General features: G+C 41.0%; 1 protein-coding gene across 5 annotated transcripts in view; it reads left to right on the plus strand.

The window, feature by feature from the left end:
* myo5aa (myosin VAa) overlaps positions 1 to 22,581 on the plus strand; it is a 155,711-nt gene that overhangs the window by 17,632 nt on the left and 115,498 nt on the right. For 3 of the 5 annotated variants that reach the window (XM_060924220.1, XM_060924222.1, XM_060924223.1), the window contains exon 1: positions 2,560 to 3,056. The exons of 1 other annotated variant lie outside the window; for it this stretch is intronic. In XM_060924220.1, the coding sequence (XP_060780203.1) occupies positions 3,015 to 3,056 (42 nt within the window). In that variant the 5' untranslated portion in view covers positions 2,560 to 3,014. Of the gene's footprint in view, positions 1 to 2,557; positions 3,057 to 22,581 lie in introns of those variants that run through there. One more of the 5 variants, XM_060924225.1, reaches the window with a different exon arrangement.

Genomic DNA, 22,581 nt, shown 5'->3' on the forward strand with positions numbered 1-22,581 from the left:
CTGTATGTCGTATCATCATTCTGCTACAGAAGACGAACCGTACAAAGAAATCCTCAAAAGCCCGAGATTAGCATCACATTCATGTTCTTGATAAGTGTATGTAAACTTCTGACTGCAACTGTACATCATATACTCACCAGATACTTTATTAGGAACACCCCAACATCTGCCTGCAGCTGTGTTTATGCAGTTCTCTAATCAGCCGATCCCTCAACATCAAATCACAAGCTTCAGTTAAAGGAGAACTGAAGTCATTTTTAAACTTGCTTTATTTCTTAATTAACGTGTTTTTATTTAATTACATTTTCGGTTTTAGTAACCTTATATCATGACTCGTATTGGCAACTAATCGCAGTTAAATATTATACTTATCGGCCTATTCGGTTTTTAGCCGTGTTGAATTTAGTGCGTTTGGTCCACGGCAGGCGTCGCTTATCCGCGCGATCTTCACGAGACTTGTGTGAGACTTCGAAACATGAAGAAGTGTCAGCCAGGTGTCGGTGCCGCCATTTTGAAAACTGTTTTCCAAACGAAGTATTGCACAAAAACGAGTTTAAATGACGATTACTGCCTACTTTTTTCAAACTTTCCTGATCGCTATCAAAACAAACACAACTTCCGGCTTGATTACGTCTGCATTCGAAAGAGGGCGCGCGCGTCTTTTGACAACGTTGGCAGATGCCGGTCACTTTCCCGGTGTCTGAAATCGCTCCCTACTCACTATACAGGGCACTATACTATATAGCGAGGACGCCATTTTGTAGTGCTGTCCGAAACCTTAGTGAGGATTATTTACACCCTATATAGTGCACTCAAAGTATCCCACAATGCATCACGAAAAGTAGTGTACAACGATGGTCACTAACCAAAGCAATATATCCCATCATGCATTGCGGTCGTGCTGAAAGAAATCAAATTAAAAGTTTCAAATGTGATTTAATAAAAGGCCGCGGTGAAGAAGAAAGTATTCATCCTTGATTTAAAAGAACTGAAAGCTGCAGGTACTTTGTGTTGATTAATGTGGGAAATGCGCTCAGTATAATATGTATTTATTATTTTGAAACCCACCAGCCGACTGATCTGGCACGTTTTAATTGTGCGACAGTAATGACGTAAATACCAGCGCGATGGACTAGTGTCCGAAAGCGTTTTTTTTCATTTACCAATGAGCTCACTGTATAGTCCTCTATAGAGTAATTCCCTATATAGGCTAGTGAGTAGGGAGTAGTGAACGAGTGAGCGATTTCAGACCCAGGGAACGTCAGCAGATGTCGGTCGCTTTGATTTCCGCTGTACGTTTTACTTCCGTCCTACGATGTCTCGCACAGGTCTCAACGAATCTCGTTTACGGCCATTGCTTTGACATACGGACTGATATATTACAGAGCATATTTCAAACACTCAGAACTTCCTATAGCAGCGACAAAATAGCGATCAAACATGCATTCCGATATTTAGTAAAATGAGAAATAGAATTTTGAGAATAAAAAATTAGCCTTCAGTTCTCCTTTAATGTTCACAATGCTCAAACATCAGAATGGGAATTGTGATCTCACAGTGAAGTGTGACGTTCTGTCACTGTGGTATGGGTGTTGGTTTGAGCCAGATGGACTGCTGGTTTGCTGATCTCCTGGACTTTTCTCACACAGCAGTCTCTAGAGTTTACACAGAATGGTGCGAAAAACGTCAAGTTGAGTGAGCGACAGTTCTGTGGGCGGAAAAAACAAACGTCTTGTTGATAAGCGAGGTCAGAGATCAGAAAATGGCCAGATTTGAGGTGGTTTGAGCTTTTTTTTGACAGGAAGGATATACAGGGTGTCCAATCGTCTTCAGGGCGGCACGGTGGTGTAGTGGTTAGCGCTGTCGCCTCACAGCAAGAAGGTCCGGGTTCGAGCCCCGTGGCCGGCGAGGGCCTTTCTGTGCGGAGTTTGCATGTTCTCCCCGTGTCCGCGTGGGTTTCCTCCGGGTGCTCCGGTTTCGTCCAAAGACATGCAGGTTAGGTTAACTGGTGACTCTAAATTGAGCGTAGGTGTGAATGTGAGTGTGAATGGTTGTCTGTGTCTATGTGTCAGCCCTGTGATGACCTGGCGACTTGTCCAGGGTGTACCCCGCCTTTCGCCCGTAGTCAGCTGGGATAGGATCCAGCTTGCCTGCGACCCTGTAGAACAGGATAAAGCGGCTACAGATAATGAGATGAGATGAGGATTGTCTTCATTTCGAGCGTGGATTAATGTTGGAATGTAACATTTCCAATGAACTCGCTTCAAAATGCGATGGGCGCTTGATTTTGGGATTCCTGTCTCACGAGCCAGGTGTCGTACAGATTTCTGTGGGGATCGGTTGAGGGTTTCCAGCAATTGATTTTCCTTTGCGGGGCTGGGTGATGACCGTGGTCTTCCTGAACGCTCCTTATGGACGTCATGCACATTCAAACTTGTTTTGGATGTGAGCAATGGTGCGTCGCGTTGGTGGATCTTTGTGAAAATGTCTTCTAAATTTTTTTTTGCACTTCCATAATGATTTTGTGCTTCCAGTAGCACTTTATGATAAATTTTCTTTCTTCAAAACTTAGTCGTACTTCTGCCATTATTGGGGTTAATTTGATCGGAAAAGAAACGGAAAATCCAATGAGTTATGAGGACATATTTGCCAACCCTCCCGATTTCGGCAGGAGGCTCCTGATTTTAGCCTCCGTCTCCCGCCTCCCGATCGAATTTGTTAAAAACTGGATAATCTCCCGGTTTTGGGAAATCCCTACCGCCAAGTTAAAAATACTCCCGATTATGTCCAATCAGAATCGTATGAGAAACACTGCTGACGTCAACTGATTTTTAACCAATCAACGAACAGAACGGCAGTCACTTCCGTAACGTAGGATTCACCCGGGCTGTCCGACATTTTTTACAACCATTCATTCATTCATTCATTCATTCATCCATCATGGCCACTAAACCCAATACCACACGGCAAAAACTTGAATGCAAATCCCAGGTTGCATGGGGGAATGAATTTCCATGGATAAGCAAATGTTCGACCAGCCAGTTCCACATTTTAAGGTAAAGACACCTTAAATCAGAATAGAATGGACATTTGAGTGTGAAATTAAACTGGTCTTCCGGACCATTTCAGAAACAAACTGTACACCTTCTAAAGCGTTTAGTGAAATTTTGCAGGACAGAGAATGTGTTTGCTGAGTGTATTTGAATAGTGTGGGAGTGTCTTAGTGCTATTTTGAGTTTGTTTATTGTATATTGTTTATTGAATTTATGATTTTGATCGAGTTTTAAGTGAAAGATTACTAGTGAGTGTATTTTGATTGTACTAAAATTTTGCATTCCAGTGAATTTCTTTGTGGAGTATATTTTCAGATGCGCAGCTTGTGAACAGGCAAGGCAGGCAACTGCTTGGGGCCCCCTGGCCCAGGGGCCCCCCTGAGAGTCGGGGCCCGAAGGTTTATTTATTTTGTTTTTTATTGTTTTTGTTCTTTACCATTTTGTATTTTCACATTTGGAATTTAAAAAAGTTTTTGGTTTCATACATTTTTCGTTGGTGTCAGATTATTTATAACATATTGGTGATGAACACTGGTCAGAAGGGCCTTGCTTGGGGCCACAACAGACTCTAGAATCACCTCTGTATATTTTGATAGTATGGTAGTATTTATAGAGCCATTTTTACATTTAGTTTGAAAACTTTCAGTCAAAGTTTGCAAATGAGCACATTCCTTTGCTGCATTCCGATCGGATTTGGATCGGATTTCTAGCGCTTTTTAAACATTCTGTTGGAAAGTGTTTAGTGAGAGAGATGCATTTTAGTCGTACTAAGACAGTGCAGTATTTATTTAATTGAGTTGTTACTATTTTGGTTAAATCTTATTAAAATGTAATTTATACTAAGTAACTTTAAAAACGCACAATGGAATTCAACACGATATCACTTTAGATCCATGCATACTGTATATTTGAAATGTATGATATTGTATGTAATGCACACACGTCTTGAAACATCGATAAAGGACATTTACTGTCAAACTCAAGAATTAATTCACAATAAAAAAATTCAAAGTGACAGTTGGTCCATGTTCGGACCGTCATGCTGGAGATTCTGGGTCTGTGTCGTCCAGGGGTCTCAGCAGCAGTGACTGAGGGTGTCAGGAATCTGTCACGGAGGTGAGCTAGCCTGATGTGCTGATCCTGAACTGGCGTCGTGACTCGAGGCTGACCAGGGCGTGGACGATCCCTGGTGCTCCCTGTCTGTCTGTAACGCTGACTCAAACGGGAAATGGTCGAATGATGAACACCGAAGTGCCGAGCGACCTCTGTCTGTGTACTTCCGGCACGCGACATCCTGATGGCCTGTTCACGTTGATTTTGGCTTCGGCGTGGCATCTTCAATAATGACAATTTTCCCATCATTTCCCCCGGGTATTTATAGGCAAGATTGTGTGTGTACAGTGTATGCAAAATTTGTTTGAAAATGAAAGCCTGTCCATGTCATTGACTACCCGAGTCATATTGTACGTTATTGAGTACAACTCCCTTAAATTCTGATTTGAGCACAGATTTGGAACTTATTCGGGCGGAACGAAGTTATTTTTCCATTGTGATATATTTCTTTTCTTCTTGAGATAAACTCAGCACGAATTCAGCAAGTTTTATCAATGTGCGTTTTTAAAGTTACTTAGTGTATATATGATATTATAGATCTCTGTATTTTTACATGAGCTTACAGAAGGAAAACACATTTGATGCAATCCAGTAATACTTTCTCACTGTGACTATTTCAACAAATGATAAACATTCTTCTAAAGCATCACTTGTGTTATGATGAGTAGCGTGCTATAGATGCACAACGGTGTAACATAGGGAAAAAAAATTAAAAATTCATGTTTTGATTTTATGTACTGAAATAACTGTTAGGCACAATTTTTACAATATCTATATAAATTAGTTGTTTTTACCCATTTTAACCTTGAAATCAGCATTTTAATGATTACCCATAATGCATTGTTTATCGCGCTAAAACAAGCAAAAACGTCATAAGACAGTGGAAATACTACCTTTACTACCTTCACGTGGCGTCTTTCTCGATCACACGTGCCTAGAAGCGTGCCTTCTAGAACATTCCTGGGTGGTCATGGACTGTCACATAGCCTAGTTCGGTTGTGAAACTCGCTAGGATGGAGTATTTTCGCGAGTTTAGTGGCAAACTTTTGCGCCACAATTTCTCTATTCTCGAAATTTGTAACCTGAAACCCTACAAGAAATGTTTCATAATGTTTGGGATTTTGAAAAATGCTTCTAGCAAGTTTATTTCGCTGTATTTTTCCGTGAAACTTGGCATAAATCATCCTTAAGTGATGAGCGTGACAGTGTTATTTTGGTGTGGGTCACGGAGTTAGTTGGAAGCGAGAGTTTCTCAGCTACAGCAGCACTTCTCACCATAGATGGCTGGCGTGTTTCACAGCGTTTGGGATTTACTAAATCAACTAAATCTCTAGATCTACTGAAGCTACGAGGATATAAATCACCAGGATTCTAATTTACTGGGTGAGAAGTATTATATATATATATTTTTTAAAGGTTTATTCGCGCTACAAGTCCATGAAAGTTGGAATTGTTCGTGAAGGGGTTAGTTAGATTTTGGTAGCGTGACGCGCACAACAAGCAAAAGAAAAAACAAAACTTTCTTCCGAATTTCCTTGCTTTATCAAAATTATTTTTGATACAGTAAAAGACTGTTTATAATATTTAAGCGAATTATTTTTTATTTTTTTTTATTATTATAGAGAATATTTGATCAAAACTTTCAAAACAGCATTCAAAGTGATTTTTCACGGGTGTAAACGTTACGCGTGACGTCCATAATTACGTTAAATTTTAAGAACTAAAATTCTGTTAAAAATTCTAGATTTGTGCTATCATTCTGGGGTTTTGCTGAATAATACTTCAGGGAGTTCTCTTACAATGCTGAAAATTCAATGAGTTTTTGTGAAATTCTAGAAAAGTTATTTACATTTTAACATGCCTGAGAGCGATTGTGCTCACACAGCATGCTACTCATATTATTTTCTGTGGGTCTCTGTATGGATACAATATTCAGGCAAGAGATTTTTCAGCTAAAAATCTGATTTGAGACTTCCCTTTCACTGTTATTATATTCAAATTCAAGACGAGTATTATTTCAGATTTTTCACTCCGAGCTCTCTCAGGCCTGATACATGAATCCCATATCAACAATTCAAAAACTCTTTAATTGTATAAATTTCAAATGGTTTGCAATTAATCGGGATCCCGTTTTTATCGTTTCAGCCGCGCATCAGACCCTCGTCCAATTGAAAATGTCGTTCACGCACTTTTATCCCCCCATGAGAATTTTGAAAAGTTGGCAAGTATGTGAGGAGTCAAAATGTGGGCTTTTTTTTTTTTGGGATGCCCTGTAGTAACCCATATAATCACTTTTTACAACCGCGGTGAGCAGAAAAGCATCTCAGCATGCAACAGAAGAGCACATTGGATTCCACTCCTGCAGCCAAGAACAGGGATCTTAAACTCCAGAACAAGTTCCTATTAAAATGGCTGGGGAGTGTGTATGTATATGTACACCTCCCCCCCCCCCCCCCCCCCCCCAAAAAAAAAAAAAAAAAAAATCATGTTTTTTTTTTTTTTTGTGTGTGTGTATTAATCAACTTGATGCTAATATTCATGCCTAATCCTTATCCTTATGCAAAGCTCTTTGGCTCTAAAATACGTGTATTTATAATCAAATATAATAAAAGATTTGATTGGATTAGCGTTTTCCTTCGCGCTGTGTATCATCATGTCCGTGTATTATCACACATCTAATTACTGAATTCCATTCAAGCTTTTATTACATTTAAACAGTGAATGGAGCTATACATAGGACTTAATCTCTCTGCAGTGTGTGTGTGTGTGTGTGTGTGTGTGTGTGAGTAATGCCAGCAAGTTCTTGCTGAATCGTGCTTGAGAAATCCGTACGCTTTTAGACCTGCACCGTTGCCATAGAGATGGCTTATTGGGTTGCGTTTGAGGCGTGGTTGTTTTTATTCTTCATGAATCATCATTTCTCACATTGACTGCTTCAGTCCTGCCTGAATCCCCAGAGCCGATTTAACGGAGTGAGATGGAGAGAGAGAGAGAGAGAGACGGAGGAATGGAAGTCTACGGATTATACTGTAGGATGTTTGTTACAGGATTAGTCATCATGTTACACGTTAAACTGTAACGTTACGTTCTGAGCTGTAATGATGCACGGTTAGATGTAAAGGTGCACTTCCACTTGGACAGCCCAGTTCTGTGGTATTAATTATAAATAATCAATGTATTATTTATATATATATATATATATATATATATATATATATATATATATATATATATATATATATATAAAATAAACCTTGCGTGCTTTACAGTGTAAAGAATCAAAACTTTATGCCATGTACACACGTAGCCGGGTATTTTTAAAACCGAACATTTTCCCCCCCTCCGTTTATAAAAATGTTTTATCCACACCACCTCGTCTTCGAAAAAAATCCCTTCCACACATAACCGAACATCTGCGTTTTCAATCACATTCATAAGCATTCCAAACCTGTAGATGGCATTATTTCCCCAAATCCTACCCCCTAATCACATCGCCTGTGCTCTTGGAGCAGTAGTTGGGCTTCTAAAATTAAACATGTAAATAGCACCTGCACAATAATTAACACTTTCAAGGCACTACTCCGATCCATTACTCTTTAGCTAGCCGCACACTACGCCGATTTTCAGCGTACCGAGCCAACTGAAGTCGCGAGTCAGGCGTAAAGACTAGTTTTCGATGGTACCGACTCATCTCACAGCCGATTCGAAAAACTAATCGGGAGCCAGACTGATCGGCGAGAGTCGCTAGCAATAGCCAATCATATCTTTCGCATATAACACGTGACATCATTAAACACGGCGGCACGGTGGTGTAGTGGTTAGCGCTGTCGCCTCACAGCAAGAAGGTCCTGGGTTCGAGCCCCGTGGCCGGCGAGGGCCTTTCTGTGCAGAGTTTGCATGTTCTCCCCGTGTCCGCGTGGGTTTCCTCCGGGTGCTCCGGTTTCCCCCACAGTCCAAAGACATGCAGGTTAGGTTAACTGGTGACTCTAAATTGAGCGTAGGTGTGAATGTGAGTGTGAATGGTTGTCTGTGTCTATGTGTCAGCCCTGTGATGACCTGGCGACTTGTCCAGGGTGTACCCCGCCTTTCGTCCGTAGTCAGCTGGGATAGGATCCAGCTTGCCTGCGACCCTGTAGAAGGATAAAGCGGCTAGAGATAATGGGATGAGATGACATCATTAAACACAATTTCTAGCGCGAGAAATACGTGTTGGTAGCACCTAATGCAGGTATATACTGTAATTCCATAGACTGAAGCTTTATCCATAGACACAGTGGGCTGGAAAGCCACTCTGCTCAAGTTGTGTGGCTGAATTCCAAATCGCTTTAACTCCCCTATATAAGTGCACTATTTAAGGTTGGGAATAATAGCTCATGCAGCCTAGATAGTGCGCTACATATTCCGTGTTGTGTCATTTGTAGTTCAGCCTGTAGCATCTTCAAGTGTTGGATTTAACAGTAACTATATCCAATAGCCAATCACAAAGCTATTAAGTTGTCACGTGTCGCTTCAATCGCGACTGCACTCGTCAACAGTCAGGGGATATGTGCGTGCCCTGTCGGGAGTCGGCTCTGAAATGGGTCGGTTCGGTACCGCGTGGATCGCCATAGTGTGCGGCTAGCTTAAGTCCATGCTTAATCTGGCTTCTGCAGTAAACAAAGGTCGCACGTTTGACGTCAGGGCAGATTTGTTGTCATTTTTTTGGCGCAGATTGTGACGTTCTAAAACGCAAAACTCCGGTTATCTCTGACTACACGAAAAGGCATACACGGAGTTTTCAAAAATCTTCACTTTGCCCGGAGTTTTTTTTAAATATTCGTTTTTGATGTGTTTTCATGTGGATGACAGGCCAAAACGTAGAAAAATATCTTCGATTTAGCAGATACCCGGCTACGTGTGGACGGGGTCTTAGTCAAAAATAAGTTAAATAGGCATCAGTTGCAGGATTCAGGGGTACAAGACGTACGTATCCTGTGTTAAAATATGTAACAACAAGGAGCGCAATAAAATCGGTACGGGTCACTAGAAGGGAAAACTATTTCCACACCAAAAGTCATAGGAATACAACCAACGTGTAAAAATTTGGAAATTTGAGCTAAATTCCGATGTAACGCGTAACATGAAAGCTGCTCACCAACAGAACTTTACTCGCTATATATATATATATATATATATATATATATATATATATATATATATATATATATATATATAATTTATTTATTATTATTTTTTTTTTCTTTTAAAATGCATCAATTTTCTTCAATTTTTGAATGAATTTTACATTTGGACTATTATGCTAACAATATAGACCCAAACTAGAGAATATGGAACTTTGAGAATTGAAAGATTTCAAGCAAAATAACAAAACGCGCATTATGTAACGCTGTTTTTAATTCTACTCATAAATCACCAAGTTTTAACTTCATACAAGCTAAAGTTCTGTCTCTCCCAAAAAAAATACACAAGAGTTCTCATACGATTTACTTACTGTATGCGAATTTTCAGCTTTCTTCTTCTAATAACGATTCCAAAATTACACTGAATTCTCAACCCTGAACACATTTACGCAGATAAAAATTGCAGGAAAACGCGGCCATTTTGCTTTGAAAAATGCTTTCTTGGTATCGCGTACAATGCGTCTCAACAACAGCAAGGCTTGAACTGTCATCCTCTTCTCCCAAATGTTCTTTTGGTACCAAATCTTCTTGATTTCCATCGTAAACAGCTCCCAAAATTACACGTTTTCTGAAACCCCGAACACACATTTTGATCCACAATGTCTAAGAATTGTTTTGGCAGGATCCGTTTACGAAGCAAGTGAGCGCGGTAAACAAAAAGGTCGGAACTTACTACTTCTCCGCTCACTTTGCGGCCATTTCTTTTTCGTGTGAAGGTCTTTAGCCTCGGTCACAACCGGTCGTACGTGCTCCTACGGCCGGTCTACGTGTAAAAAACGCAAGAAATGCACGGAGGGCGCGCGTGTGACGTGCTGATTTTCGAGCCGTAGACCGGCCGCAGAGGTTCTTTGTCATGTCAAACAAACTCTACAGGCGCTTACGTTTTTTTCAGGTTGCAAGATAAACTTACGGCCAACGCGCGTCTTTCTCCACGAACAAAAAAAATGCAGCGATTTGGGAAACGCCAAAAAATCGTACGGCCAGTTGTGACCTAGGCTTTTGATGAACTGTTAGAGGGGGGCTAATATAATAGCACCCCTAATAACAATAGATCTGATGAACAGCCTTGCTAAACGTTGTGTGACTAGCGAAGATAGCGTGACTTTTTACGCTTTGCTTGCGAAACAACGATATCACAATGGAAGATTCTACAAATTCAGTAGCAATTTGGAGAAAAAAACAAAAGGAAAAAAGAACTCGAAGAAAAGACTGTGAAAATATAAAAAAAAGACCACACCTGCAGTGCATTCTGGGTATTAGTTAAAATGAATAATATAATGGATAATCTCTCAAAATGACTAAAATATTTGTTCTCATGATCAAATCTAATAAATAATCAATATTCTGATGGCAGATAAGTGACTTTGTGAAACTGTTAATTTTTCTCGTCGGTTACACCTTTGTACCCCTGGATCCTGCAACTGATCAGTTTATTTTAGATGCTAATAAATGCAGTACGTAATAGAAATGATGAAAAGAAGGATATGATAAACGGATTTAAATTTAATTAATATGTAATAAGTTTTAAGAACATAAAAATAGAATATGAAGTGCAGTAACTGAAAAAATATGAAAGTTAAAAAAGCAACATTAAATAATTGTTTAATTTAAAAATTAGATTATTTTAATGACATCGTTTGACGGACGTACACTCTAACCCCACTATAAAGAACTCCTTGTGTGACGTCCAAGTAGTTCATTATACTGAAAAGTTAACGTCAAAACCAGAACAACGATACGCAGATATAAGGCTTGGTAATGTGAGACGCCAGGTACAGCGCAGGTACTTCACCAAGTCTGTGTGTTTAGAGAGTCCTGATAAGCGTGTGCTGTGATTGTGCTCTAATCCGGAACAGGTGCATGGTATTGTAATTGGTCCTAATGTCACTCGGAGCACAGTGATGTTTTGTCTGTTTTTTTGTTTGTTTGTTTTTTTTTTAAGACTCAGACTCATTGTCACTAAAGGCGAGGACACGAAATTAGTTTACAACCCCGATTCCAAAAAAGTTGGGATAAAGTGCAAATTGTAAATAAAAACGGAATGCAATGATGTGGAAGTTTCAAAATTCCATATTTTATTCAGAATAGAACATAGATGACATATCAAATGTTTAAACTGAGAAAATGCATCATTTAAAGAGAAAAATTAGGTGATTTTTTTAAATGTCATGACAACAACACATCTCAAAAAAGTTGGGACAAGGCCATGTTTCCCACTGTGAGACATCCCCTTTTCTCTTTACAACAGTCTGTAAACGTCTGGGGACTGAGGAGACAAGTTGCTCAAGTTTAGGGATAGGAATGTTAACCCATTCTTGTCTAATGTAGGATTCTAGTTGCTCAACTGTCTTAGGTCTTTTTTGTCGTATCTTCCGTTTTATGATGCGCCAAATGTTTTCTATGGGTGAAAGATCTGGACTGCAGGCTGGCCAGTTCAGTACCCGGACCCTTCTTCTACGCAGCCATGATGCTGTAATTGATGCAGTATGTGGTTTGGCATTGTCATGTTGGAAAATGCAAGGTCTTCCCTGAAAGAGACGTCGTCTGGATGGGAGCATATGTTGCTCTAGAACCTGGATATACCTTTCAGCATTGATGGTGTCTTTCCAGATGTGTAAGCTGCCCATGCCACACGCACTAATGCAACCCCATACCATCAGAGATGCAGGCTTCTGAACTGAGCGCTGATAACAACTTGGGTCGTCCTTCTCCTCTTTAGTCCGAATGACACGGCGTCCCTGATTTCCATAAAGAACTTCAAATTTTGATTCGTCTGACCACAGAACAGTTTTCCACTTTGCCACAGTCCATTTTAAATGAGCCTTGGCCCAGAGAAGACGTCTGCGCTTCTGGATCATGTTTAGATACGGCTGCTTCTTTGAACTATAGAGTTTTAGCTGGCAACGGTGGATGGCACGGTGAATTGTGTTCACAGATAATGTTCTCTGGAAATATTCCTGAGCCCATTTTGTGATTTCCAATACAGAAGCATGCCTGTATGTGATGCAGTGCCGTCTAAGGGCCCGAAGATCACGGGCACCCAGTATGGTTTTCCGGCCTTGACCCTTACGCACAGAGATTCTTCCAGATTCTCTGAATCTTTTGATGATATTATGCACTGTAGATGATGATATGTTCAAACTCTCTTTGCAATTTTACACTGTCGAACTCCTTTCTGATATTGCTCCACTATTTGTCGGCGCAGAATTAGGGGGATTGGTGATCCTCTTCCCATCTTTACTTCTGAGAGCCGCTGCCACTCCAAGATGCTCTTTTTATACCCAGTCATGTTAATGACCTATTGCCAATTGACCTAATGAGTTGCAATTTGGTCCTCCAGCTGTTCCTTTTTTGTACCTTTAACTTTTCCAGCCTCTTATTGCCCCTGTCCCAACTTTTTTGAGATGTGTTGCTGTCATGAAATTTCAAATGAGCCAATATTTGGCATGAAATTTCAAAATGTCTCACTTTCGACATTTGATATGTTGTCTATGTTCTATTGTGAATACAATATCAGTTTTTGAGATTTGTAAATTATTGCATTCCGTTTTTACTTACAATTTGTACTTTGTCCCAACTTTTTTGGAATCGGGGTTGTATTTGCTAAAGTTCATTGTAAAAAGAGTTCATTATAGCAGGGTCACAGTGTATATGCAGATTTCAGTGTGCATTTATGGAAACTCTGTAATTATGGAAGCCAAACAGACTTGGATGCTCCCATGTCTTGTGGCTCATGAGGCAGTCACGCTTGTCCAGCACTTTTGGTCTGCAGTCAGTGGTCTTGCGTCTTTCTATCCTCTAGCAACAAGTTGTAAGTCTTTGTCAATTCTTTGGCACCAGTTTATTTTTGGACATCCCCTCCGACGTTGTCCCCGGGGATTCCATCGTAGAACTTGGTTGGCAAGTCTTGTTGGTGGGAGTCTAACAACATGTCCCGGCCAGCTCAGTCGTCGTCTACAGATGATTGTGAACACTGGCTGCTGGTTGGTCCGAGATCTGACTTCCTGGTTTGTGATGAAGTCGCTCCATCTGATGGCCAGGATTTATCGGATGCACTTGCTGTCAAAGGCATCCAGTTTCTTTTCTTGACTGATCTTCATGTGCCAAGTCTCCTAGCCGTACAAGAGGGTAGAAAACTCATCGCTGTTGTAGGATCGCATCTTAGTTTTGAGTGAGGGTTTCTTACTTCTCCAGATCTTGCCAAGCTGGTTGAATGCGGCTGAGGCTTTTCCTACTCTACAGTTCTTTATCCATGTTTCACCAAACACTCACTCTTGTATAAAACAAGCCCAACTGTGTTTAATTTATTTGTGCTTGATGCTCTTGCATATTTATGAAGTACCGTAAAGGAAATAAGTCACACTCTTCAATGTCATAATATGAAGTGAATTTTAAACTTTCAGTTAGTAAAAGTACGTATGGCAGCGAGGGCGTGGTCGAGCGTCAGGTGTGAACGGCGAGAAGTCAGGTTGAACCAGCGGGTAGCGTGATTAGTTACACCTGTGTCTAATTACTGGCTGTCTTTTTAATGCGTCTCTGTCTTTCAGATAGCTAGTAACAAGAGAAAACAAGAGTAAAGTCACTGAAAAGTGAAAGTAAAGATGAATAATAAACTGCACCTTGTCCTGTCGCGCCTGTCTCCCAGTCCCTCATTGCCCCAGTATACTGTATAAACTGTTACAGTCCAATACTGCAGTCGTGTCCAATCAGTTCTACTTGCTGAAGAAACTTATAATCCTGGACTGCTTTAATTTTCGGCACGTTCTCCTGATCACAAATCTCTGCTTCTGAGTCACTATCGCAGTTCACTGACTGAGTTAAAGGATCACAAATGGAGGCGATGATCGATCGATTGATTTTTTTTTTTTCATCTGTTATGGAAATGATGGAGGTTACTGGTGTATTGTTCCCAGTGTCCACACACTGGCTCACTCTGTTTTCTAAATGTTCACCATTCATTTGCTGCAAATCACCAATTTCATCCTTTTATTGATTCTTTGATTACCGTTCTCAATAATTGTCAGTGGTCGACACCTAAGCGAGGCTTGTTAAGCCTTTGTTTTATGGCGGTAGCAGGTATTATTGACTCGACTGCAGACTCGGGCCCTATCCACACGAGTACGTTTTTGTCGAATCCGCATAAATACTTTATCGTTTCGGCCTCGCGTCCAGACGGAGCTGGCTTTTTCGAGGTGTGAAACCGGTATTTTTTGAAAACGGGTCCCAGAGTGGGAAAATCCTAAAACGCCGGATAGCCCAGAGTTGTCTGGACGGCGAAGCGGATTTTTTTCAGAAACGATGACGTATAAACCCCGCCTCTCTAACCTTTAACCTCAGCTGCCGCCGCTAGACACGTCATAACAACAACAACGGCGGACTACAGGCTTGTGCTCGTACTGCAGAAACAACTCAGTCTATTACGGCTGCTACAACAAAACCTTCTGCTTTTATATTACTGCGAGGAGCAACAAAACTTCTCGTGTTATGAGCTTGTTTTGTAAACAGCGCGTGACCTTTATACGCATGCTCCATGGCTTCTCTTCCGGTTTTAGTGTATTGGTGTGGTGGCGTCACAGCGCCACATACAGGCCTGGCATATGTACTACAGGGCAATTCCATGTAAATGTCAACCTCACCATGCAAAAATAAAGCAACATGTAATACATCAAAACCACTCCCAGAGATCTCACCTAGGCCTGTATTTTACAGATGTGAATAAGTTGAACCAATTTGTCACAAGAATTGTTCCCTTCGCCTTAATATGTCAGTCTTTTTCTTATAATGTAAACCCCAAGCTAAAATCCACTTTGATCATGTACAATTCTATATTATTGCCACAAGCCACAGAAATGTATGCTAAAATCCACAAAACAGCAAAACAATAGCCATCCTAAATATTATTTAAGAACTTTGATAGTTTTAGCTGATATTTAGAGAGTTTTTCAAAGGGTTATGGTGGTTAAATTGCTGATTTTCTAAACATATGCCATGTCTATTTCAGACGCGTCACATCCATAACGGAATTTCGTCACATCCATAACGCTGACTTTTCCTTCCGAAACTCTGCATGAAATACAAAATATTTTAAACAGAGATTTTTTAATATTCACCTTGGACCCCTCTATCAAACGGATATCTCCATTTCGACATTAGGTTTACAATTTCAGAGTTTGATAAAAATGTACAGTCACCCAAGAAAAGTGATACTTTTTCTGTCACATCCATAACGCATCTTTTATTGCCGTTTCCTGGCATGCCCTAGATGTACTATGGGAATAGTTCTTGTTCTATCACTTCTCCAGTATGGTACAGCCTTAAAATATGCAACACCTGTTTAAATACTGGGAGACAATAAAACATGCACTCGGTCATTTGTTGCCATTTTGAGTTCAAGTGTCACGTCCATAACGCTGGAATTGCTCTACAGCGTTTTGGGTCGTTTCCAGTGAATCGAAACGACGCCGTGTTTACGGAGATTTTTTTCAAAACGACAGCGTATTGGGTGAGGCCGCGTACTCGTGTGAACGGAGCCTCAATTACTAATTTTTTTTTTGTCTCTGGGTGGGGGGAGCGCATGGATCAGTGTGTCATCTAAGCAGGCGAATGATGGCTGTAAATGCAGGAAGAGTGTTTTCATTTAATTGTTTGCCTGCCTGTTTGTTTGTTTGTAAAGTCATGCAGAGCACGATGCTTGCGAAAATCACAAACGAACAAAAAGCAAAACCAAACAAAATGTCCCACACTACAATGTTCCCCGAGTCCATTGGTACCACTCACGAGGCTGTACCCTTGTTTATTCTAGTAATTATGGTGTTCACAAGGTAGTACCCGTCAGCTCGATTTTCATGATATTTTAAGTGTTTTTCATGATGTTCAAACTAGGTCGTATTTGGGTCAAGGTCAAACGTCTCATATGGGTGCACAACTACAATGTTCCCCAAGTCAATTGGTACCACTTCACTAGGCTGTACCATTGTTCCTTTTGGTAGCTATGGTGTTCACAAAGTAGTTCCCCTCAAAGTGTGACGGACGGACAGACACAATAATTTGTTGTTGGGTGATGCGAGTGTGCAGGGTCTCTGGGGTTCTCCTGTAAAAAGAGTGGTCTGTGATTTCTTTTGTCATTAAACGGGTAGGAATTGTTCTTTTGCAAAAAAATAAATCGCCAATCTCTTGCTCATTTTGGGATGCCTCTGTACTATTTTCAACAATCGTATGGAAAGCTGTGAGAGGCACCTAGTAGACTGTGTGGATAAATGAGTGATGTGTATCTGGGAAGTGGATGCAGATAGAGAAAAATGTTAAATTAGAAAGTTGTTTGGTATTGTTTCCTGAACAATTTGAGCCAAACCGTGTGTTCCTGTGATGTTTCTGGGCTGAGTTATGAAAGGTCGGCTGATTTTGACTTTTGTGTCCTGTTGACCTTTGAACTTCAATCTTTCTCCTCCAAACTCTCAGGATCCATTCAGATGATGATCCTCTGTTGACCCACCAAGTTTGATCAATCTACTCCCAATATCGCCAAAGTTATGAAGGAACCATTTTTTTTTTTTTAGTGGGAAATTTGATTATAATGGGAATTCGATGGAATATGACGTGATTTTTTTTTTTCTTTTTGTGATGTCATTATCAAGTTCACTTGAGTTTATCAATCAAAAGGGGTTTTAATGGAGAACCTACAAAAAAAAAATCAAATTCTGAGTTCAACTTTCTGAGTTATAGACACTTGGTACAAAAAACCGGTACTGTGACCTTGGACCTTTTGACCCCAAATTTTGCATATGACCTTAGAATTAGGCCCAGAATGCTAATTCATGGTCAGAGTATTGATATCAAATCGATAAACACGTTTTTGAGGTCAAATTTGTCAAATCTTGTAAAATTTGACCTCCATTTTTTGATCTCAAGATGACGTGACAGGTAAAACATCAATGGTGAACTCGAAAGAGATTCAAAAATACTTTCCAACGCCACCAGGCTCATCTCGATATGAGCGATGGTTCGGAAATTATGGCCAATTAGGTGTTTTTACAATATTTGTCCTTGGTGACCTTGACCCACCAAAAACTAACAATGTCTTTGTGTGACCCAAGTGAGTTGTCCTGTGCATTTTGATGAAGCTTGGTCAAGAAATGATGATGCTAGAGCACCAACAAACAAACAAACGGACACATGAACATACTTGCAAAAATCTCTGATAAGACGCAGGCAGGGTCGTGAAATAGGCAATGGTCACAAACAGAACGGTGGAGGCAAAGACGAAAGGCAGAGATCAAATACACAAAACAAAGTCAAAACCAGAACAACGATGCACAGATATAAGGCTTGGTAACGTGAGACACCAGGTACAGCGTGGATACTTCAAGTCTGTGTGTTTAGAGAGTGTTTATAAGCGTGCGCTGTGATTGCGCTCTAATCCAGAACAGGTGCATGGAACTGTAATTGGTTCTAATGTCGCTCGGAGCACAGTGATGTTTTGTGGTGTGTGGGTAGTTGTGTGTGGGGCTTTTTTTTTTTTTTTAAGTTTATTTGTGAAAGTTTATAGTAAGAGTTCGTTATAGCGGGTCACAGTGTACATTAGGGTGCATCAGTTGTCCTCACTTTCATAAAATCTGATGCATTTTTGTTCGGGTGTTCCTTTTCACCAATAAAGACATCCTGTAGAATTTTTTGACCGTATTCAAAAGTCTAATGGTGGCACCATGAGGTTCATTTTTTGCCAAAAAAACGCTTATTTTATGTTTTCGCGTAAGGTTTGAATCACAATGTTGGACTCCATTTATTGATTTCTTGTGAGCCAGAGATCATGTTAAGAACCTTTGCAAGGGATTGAGAAGCATTAATGTGATTCATAATACATTTGTATTGTTTAAAAGTAGTTGAACAATGATTCAGTGAACAGCTAAAACTCAAACTGTGCTTGATAATATATTTAGAATATGTACTAAAAATGTGAATCTAAGATATTTGGTATACTCTATAAGGTGCCATAATGTTTCATGAAAAGTGATCAAAATTTTGTCATAAAAGTCATAAAATAGCTGCTTTTTCCATAACTTTGAGCTCCTGGTGCCACCATTAAACTTTAGAATTGTGTCAAAATATTTCACCCAGTGTGTTTTCTTACCAAAAGGAACATAAAAACAAAAATGCATCATGATTGGAGGAACTTTTCATTTTTAGGGGGCAACTGATGCACCCTAGTGTACATGCAGATTTCAGTGTGTATTTATAGGAACTCTGTTACTTCGATTTTTGAGATAAAAGGAAATTTGTTGTAAAAGAAATGCAGGTTGACTCTGTCGATCAAGTCTTTACACGCTGCTGCAGATGTGAGTCAAATACCAACCCCGGCACACCCACACCCCTCTCCTCTGTCTTCCGCTTTATCACTCCCTGGATCATATCCCATCATGCATTCCTGTGATATGACTGTACATTGTTTCTGATGGAGAAATATCTTCCCTGAAGTACAGGACCTCATCACATGAAATCCACTTCACTTTCATCTATGGAGAGTCAATATTATTATTATTATTATTATTATTATTATTATTACTTTATATCACAATTATACAAATATTAAGCAAATATCAAACTCCGTTTTCACAAAATATTGTGATTTGTTAGTGGCCTTTGGCATCAGCAAATAATTGGTTGCTCGCCACAAACAAATCATGATAGTTTGTGTAAACTGAGTTCAAGAATAGTTTTAGCATTCAATTTTTTTTTTCAAAATACTGATTATAAAGTTGGTGCGACGAGTTTCTTTCATGTTTTCACTTTTTAACTTTCAATTAAAGAAGCCGTCTCACTGTCCATCAATTTAGTGAAGCAAGCCATGTTGACAAAAGTGTGAAGTAACTGCACATGAGCAGACCGTTATTTGTAGGCAGTTTTCTGCAGTTCGCTCAGCCGATCAAAACGGCGTAAAAAAAAAAATTTTTTTTGAATATATTTAATAGTGACTATGGATGAAATATCACCATTACACCAGTGTTTCATTTAAAATTAAGCATCGAAAAATCTGTTTTACTTGGGGGGGAAAGCATCTTATTCGGACTTGTACTGAACAAAACATTTTTTTTTTCGTCAGTCTATTGTTCATTGAGTGAGAGGTTTTTAACAGGCAGGAATATCAGATGTACCGTTTTTAATTCCTTTTAAAACAATAAATCTCTCATCTCATTATCTCTAGCCGCTTTATCCTGTTCTACAGGGTCGCAGGCAAGCTGGAGCCTATCCCAGCTGACTACGGGCGAAAGGCGGGGTACACCCTGGACAAGTTGCCAGGTCATCACAGGGCTGACACATAGACACAGACAACCATTCACACTCACATTCACACCTACGCTCAATTTAGAGTCACCAGTTAACCTAACCTGCATGTCTTTGGACTGTGGGGGAAACCGGAGCACCCGGAGGAAACCCACGCGGACACGGGGAGAACATGCAAACTCCGCACAGAAAGGCCCTCGCCGGCCCCGGGGCTCAAACCCAGACCTTCTTGCTGTGAGACGACAGCGCTAACCACTACACCACCGTGCCGCCTAAAACAATAAATAAATAAAAAGCACGTTTATTATCCTTTATAAATTATATTATCATATTACTATAACATTAGGAGCATTTTAGGTCAAGTTCAAATGCGGTCATGTGTTCATCAGATTTACACGAGTCACAATTTTTTGTTTTCATAAAATAATATAAAGTTTAAAATGCAGCTCAGAGTCATAAAGAAACAAAACTAATAAAATGGTAAAATCTGGCAAAGAGGAATGATTATTATAACAGTGAGAGAAAAGAGAAAATATATTTTTTTAAATTAAAGTTAATATGCATTAATGAAAACAACGTAAACTAGAATGTCACAAAAACTACTAATAAAAGCCAGTAATATAAACTCGCCAAGGAAAAACAGCTAGCTAAATGCTAAAGTTAAAAAAAAAAAGAAATATATATAATTTTTTTTTTTTAAATCAGTGATGAATGATGATTTTTATTGGTAATGTTTTGTTTCTTAAAAACAAAAAGCTGCTTCACTTCTCTGTTCTTGACGGAAATACAATACAAAGACCAGAGTCATTGAGGGGACAGTGGAGAGGGCGAATGAGTTGAATGACTTTTTTTCAATCGGTTCAACCAGCCCACGTCCCCCCCACCCTCTCCCTCACTGCAGCCATCTCTCCTTCTTCCCTCAACACACCTCCCCCCCAGTCATCACAGCAGCCCCCTCCTCCCCCTCAACACAGACTCCTCCATGCATTACTGCAGACCAGGTCAGAGGTCAACTGAGGAAGCTTCACCCCAGGAAAGCAGCAAGCTTGGACAAGGTGTGTCCCCGACTACTGAAGACCTGTGCTGCTGAACTGGGTGAACCACTCCAACGCATCTTCAACCTTAGCCTGCAGCTGGGGAGAGTGCCAACCCTCTGGAAGACATCATGTATCGTTCCAGTTCCCAGAAAGAATCAGCCCAGCGAGCTGAACGACTTCCGACTGGTGCCACTCACTTCACATCTGATGAAGATGTTGGAGCGGCTCTTCCTCAGCCTCCTCAGACCCCAGGTACAACATGCCCAGGACTGTCTGCAGTTTGCGTACCGGGCAGGTGTCGGTGTGGAAGACGCCATCCTCTACCTGCTACACTGAGCCCACTTGCATCTGGATAAGGGAAATGGCACAGTGAGGATTCTCTTCTTGGACTTCTTCTCGAGTGCCTTCAACACCATCCAGCCCCTATTGCTTCAGGGCAAACTGAACAGGATGCGAGTGGACCCCTGCCTGGTTACCTGGATCTCCAGCTACCTCACTGACAGGCCGCAGGACGTCAGGCTGAAGGACATCATGTCTGACACCGTGATTAGCAGCACCCCAGGGCACGGTGCTGGCCCCTCTTCTCTTCACCCTGTACACCGCGGACTTTTGCTACAACTCGGAGCTGTGTCACATCCAGAAGTTTGCCGATGACACAGCCATTGTTGGGTGTATCAGTGACGACAGAGAGGAGGAGTATAGGAGCCTGGTGAGGGACTTTGCTGTGTGGTGCAACAGGAACCATCTGCAGCTCAACACCTCGAAGACCAAGGAGCTGGTCATTGACTTTGGGAGGTCCAGACCAAGGTCACGACCGATTCTGATCGAGGGAGTCGAGGTGGAGGCTGTGGATTCCTACAAGTACCTCAGGCTGTGGCTGGACAGCAAGCTGGACTGGACTTGCAACACCAAACACTTATACAGGAAGGGACAGAGCAGGCTATACTTCCTTAGGAGGCTGCGGTCCTTTAACATCTGCAGGAAACTCCTGTGGATGTTCTATCAGTCTGTAGTCACCAGTGTCCTGTTTTACACTGTGGTGTGCTGGGGGGGCAGCACATCCAAGAAGGACACATCCAGGCTGGACAAACTGATCAGGCGGGCCGGCTCTGTGGTCGGCATGAAGCTGGACTCTCTGGTGACGGTGGCAGAGAAGAGGTCTATGGACAAACTATTGAACATCATGGACGATGCCAGTCACCCTCTGCACACCGTCATCAGCAACCAGAGGAGCCTGTTCAGTGACAGAATGCTCCTTCCCAAGTGCAGGACGAACAGACTCAAAAACTCCTTTGTCCCTCACGCCATCAGACTGTACAACTCCTCTCTGGGGGGGGAGGAGGGGTAACAGGAGGACAGAGGACAGGAAGGAGCGGTAGCCTAGCCTAACAATAAGCAATACCGGACAATGTGCAATATAAAGTGCAATATCTCTCTTACCGCCGCCCCCCCTTATCCCCACCTTTTTTTCCCTTCCCCCTCCCCCATTCCTCTCTTCCCCATATCTTATTCTTATTATATATTTGTATATGTAAATACTTAGGCCATTATTAAAAAATGTTCTGTTTCCGGGTGAGTGCCGTTTGTGCGGTTGAAATTTTTTTTTTTAACCCGTTTTTTCAACATTTTTTTTTTAAAGATATTTTTTTGGGTTTTTTCACCTTTATTGGATAGGACAGTGTAGAGACAGGAAATGAGCGGGAGAGAGAGAGACGGGGAGGGATCGGGAAATGACCTCGGGTTGGAATCGAACCCGGGTCCCTGGATTTATGGTGTGGCGCCTTAGCCACCTGAGCCACGCAGCTGAGCATGCTATGAATTAACAACGACAGCGGTCTGCAGTGGGGCTACACAACTAAACACTCAGCGAGCATTTCTCCATTTGTGTATGAAAATACACTCCAACCACTCAGTTTGGTT

This window comes from Neoarius graeffei, chromosome 6 (assembly GCF_027579695.1).
Source record: "Neoarius graeffei isolate fNeoGra1 chromosome 6, fNeoGra1.pri, whole genome shotgun sequence".
In the NCBI taxonomy this organism is placed as follows: Eukaryota; Metazoa; Chordata; class Actinopteri; order Siluriformes; family Ariidae; genus Neoarius; species Neoarius graeffei.